Source organism: Salarias fasciatus, chromosome 2 (assembly GCF_902148845.1).
Source record: "Salarias fasciatus chromosome 2, fSalaFa1.1, whole genome shotgun sequence".
NCBI lineage: Eukaryota > Metazoa > Chordata > Actinopteri > Blenniiformes > Blenniidae > Salarias > Salarias fasciatus.
This window is the reverse complement of record NC_043746.1, coordinates 12,546,593-12,550,220: the sequence shown is the minus strand read 5'-3', so window position 1 is coordinate 12,550,220 and position 3,628 is coordinate 12,546,593. Positions and strand designations below refer to the sequence as shown.

The window sequence follows — 3,628 nt, the reverse complement described above, 5'->3', positions numbered from 1 at the left end:
GAAGACATGTGGTCCTGGTGTTAAAAAACACATTTTACTTCCCTAAAAACATGCACACATTTGTAAATTCTGAATCTTCCTCTTTACAATAATTGTGTTTATTTCTTCATTTATTAAGAGAAAGCTGTCAGAGTGATAGAGAAGCCCCACAACTCCTCGCTGTTCTTCCTTCACTGTACACTGTAAATGTAGAAACACGCTCAGAGACTTCTGAAGGGATAAATCACTATTTGAAAGCTGATAAAAGTCTGTGTTTGCACACAGAAGAAGAGTGTTTGACAAGTGCAGCATTAGAAAAATATGTTAATGCAAATAATCATCATTCCTTCACTTTGTGACAAACCAATAAAAAACAAAAAAATATACATATATTTACACATCGGATGCTTCCCCAGTCCTCTACATTCACTCTACCTAGTACTCCTCAGAGACTGTATCCGACAGAATGTTGCTTCCGGGGCTGCTGGGGAGCTGTGCGTCAGTCGGTCCACCCAGCACTGGTGGAGTCGGCGTCGTGGTGGAGGCCTGCTGAGAATGCTGCAGCTTCTTCCTGTTGAGCTTTCTCTCTTTGGCACGTCTGTTTTGAAACCAGATCTTTACCTGATAATCGATAAACAGAATATATTGACACCATGAACATGAAAAAAACAATGAAACAACATAATACATCTGTTTTCAATCATTCTCATTTCTTTATGTATTTATGAAAAACAAAGGTCTTAACAGGAAGAGGGTTTGTGGCCATGATGATTTTGCTTCACAAAGTAACTTTTTCTTCCTCATTATATTTCATTTCTGTTCAGTCTTCCTTGAATACTGGTGGCTGCAGCATCTGCATTCAGTGAGCTTAGATTCAGAAGATGAACACAACAGTAATATAACAGTAAAGCAAGATTGAGCTTTCTACTATTAATGCCACTTCAGCTTCAGGCAGCATAACGCCATGGTTTATAGATCTTTTTCTGCTGAACCACGTCTTTCCACATGAGCTTGTTAAAGAATTTCCTGCGTGCACATAAAGGAAAAGAATCACTGTGCCAAAAGCCGTATTGGTGACGTTAGGTTTATCCATCTGTCAATCTGTTTGTACACTTGCTTTATTGAGTCAGATCACGAGGGCGCTGGGTGAAAGGCAACATACGCCCTGGAAAGGAGTTTTATATTGCAATATCACTGAAAGAGAGTGTCAATTTCATCAAATAAAAAAGTTAAACAAGGAAAAGAGTTTTTAATCTCACTGCATATGTTTCTTTTTTTAATCCTGTACTCTTACGGGAAAGAAGAAGAAGAAGAAAAAAAAAACCCAGCAGATTTCTTAAAAATAGGACTAATCTTGCCAACAGTCTCCCTTCGACAAAACCAATTTTAGAAATTTTAAATAGCGCCAATCTGCTGTGGCACTTCATGATAAAAGGGAAGTCATCTGATCAAATGTAACTGGATATGTTTTGAAAGAATAGCACAGCTTTTATAAATTGATTTATAAGTTCTATTCTCTCTTTTAATCAGCTTTTGCCCAGGTTTTACTCTAACAGCCCTCTGCAGAGGGAGCACCGTGTGTCACTGACATCTCCAGATGAAGGTGCAGCTCCACAATATACTCAAATGTTTTTGTATTAATTCAGAAAACATTGAAACAGTTCCAGACATTCACAGGTGTTTCTGTCATCCATGTTGCTTTCAAGTCTTCTGCTGCACTTGAAGCTTTCTTGTAGTTTAAATCCCTTCATGTATCCTACATTTACCAGGTATTAGTTCTGCTCACCTGTCTCTCAGATAGGCTCAGAGCCATGGACAGCTCGGACTTCCTCCTCATGGTGATGTAACGGTTGAACTGAAACTCCTTCTCCAGCTCCAGTCGCTGGTGGTCAGAGTACACCACTCTGTACTTGTCTTTCGTGCGGGTCTTTCCTCCTGAAACATACAAATTTATGTATTGGTTAAGAAGCCATAAACTCGTATTTGTATGATTGACAGGCTGAGCGTAAGTAAGGCAGTAAATGTGTTTTTTTTTTCTTTTCAGCTCCTGTAAAGCAAACAGAAATCGGTTTGTCAGTGAGTCACACGACGTGCGAGTCTTGGTCAAACACGTCTGGTGCCACGTTCAAGTTCAGGCGCCACTTAAAGCCTCATCAGCTCAATTAATCACACTAACTAGAAGTAATGTAAAGAGTTTCCCTCGGCATTGCATCACTGGCTCTCCTTATCACTGTGAGCAGTGTTTAAATAGGTGTTGACACAGGCAGCTATTCATTGACACGCATGTTTACATGCACATATGCACTGAAAAAAAAAAAAGGTGAATCCCACAATATTGATTTGAAGATTTGCCCAAAGCCAAGGCATTGATTGTGGCAGACCCACAAACACAGAGACATGAGCGAGAACCAAGGGTTGGGTTCGATTCCTGCAGACTTCCTGAACTGCCAGCGTTATCTATCCAGTCTGTCACCATTGTGCATCCACCCAGTGGACGGAGAGGGTGGGGAGGGACACTCACCGGCCTTCACATATATAAGCATAAGCATTATAAGCACTGACATCTCCCAACATTATGGTGGAGGGGACAGGTGAAAGGATGTGCATGCACCCACTCAGTGAATGTGTCTTGCTCCATCTCTGTCATCTGTATCTGAAGATGTGCGGTCATGTGACTCCATCTAATATGTTTGCATGAAGATCTTTAAATATAGGCTGTGGTTTTCCTGTTTAAACATGTTTTAAATATTTGATCAGATCAACCTTTGTCTAGATCTACTTGGGATTTTAGCTGTTGTCCTCTTTGGTAATATGAATCTATTTGTCTTTCTTTCCATTTCAAAAATCAATCCAAGCAACTGCTACGGTCCCTTGTTTTTTCATACTTTGTTGTGTGTCTGAGGTCTCGCGCCGTCTCACCTGAGATGGAGTGTTTGACGGGCTCGTGCACTCTCCTCCGGGTGCTGAAGGGATCCTGTCCGGAGACGAAGTTGAAAGGCTGGAAGGAGCCTCCTCCGGGGGCGGAGGGAGGCCCGCTCAGGTCCGGGGAGGAGAAGCTGACCTGCGGGGCGACCCCGGGGCTTGACCCCTGGAAGCTGAAGGGGAACTCCTCCCGGCCCGTGTACACGTGGTTCCAGGCGCTGGCGGGCGGCGGGTCACCGAGTCCCGGGACGTGATGGTGGTAGCCGGTGAAGTCGTACGGAGGCGGGATGTACTGACTGTTCAGTGACAGCGTCTGGGCCTGCTGTCGGACCGACTGCGGGTTGGCGTACATACCGGCGTCCTGGCTGGACAGGCGGGCGGCGGGGGGACTGTGGTAGACCTCGGTGAATCAGAGCTCGCGCTGGCGCATGTTAGGCCTCCGGTTCTGCTCCCAGCAGGCTCCGGCGCTCCGTCTCCACTCCAGGCGAAGGTTCAGGCTTATTACTGGAACCGGCTACCTGCGGCGCGAGACTACACACCTTTATAGATTTACTGCCAAGAGTTCAAAAGTACCACGGTGACGTCACGCTCTACCTGCGTCCTACCTGGCTGCTCGTGACCCTCGCGCGCGCCGCGCGCTGCGCGGTGGAGCAGCGCGGTGCCGCAGGCCGCAGCAGCTCACTTTAAACGTGAGAGTGTGATTTGATGGAGGAAGTTTGTTGTGAGT

General features: G+C 45.1%; 1 protein-coding gene across 1 annotated transcript; it reads right to left on the bottom strand.

The window, feature by feature from the left end:
• Positions 1-381: 381 nt before the first annotated feature.
• cdx1a (caudal type homeobox 1a) lies at positions 382-3,253 on the bottom strand. The gene is made up of 3 exons (XM_030111493.1): positions 2,899-3,253; positions 1,766-1,914; positions 382-600 (listed from the first exon to the last, which is right to left on the bottom strand). The coding sequence occupies exons 1-3, from the start codon at positions 3,251-3,253 to the stop codon at positions 415-417; spliced, it is 690 nt and encodes a 229-aa protein (XP_029967353.1). The 3' UTR covers positions 382-414.
• Between the last annotated feature and the right edge of the window lie 375 nt (positions 3,254-3,628).

What these genes read in the sequence shown, in the direction of transcription:
- cdx1a (XM_030111493.1), bottom strand. Translation starts at nt 3,253, where the DNA reads ATGTACGCCAACCCGCAGTCGGTCCGACAGCAGGCCCAGACGCTGTCA. An exon ending in CGTCAAACACTCCATCTCAG is followed by an intron (nt 1,915 to 2,898) that starts GTGAGACGGCGC and finishes TGTATGTTTCAG; the next exon opens with GAGGAAAGACCCGCACGAAA. An exon ending in TGAGCCTATCTGAGAGACAG is followed by an intron (nt 601 to 1,765) that starts GTGAGCAGAACT and finishes ATCGATTATCAG; the next exon opens with GTAAAGATCTGGTTTCAAAA.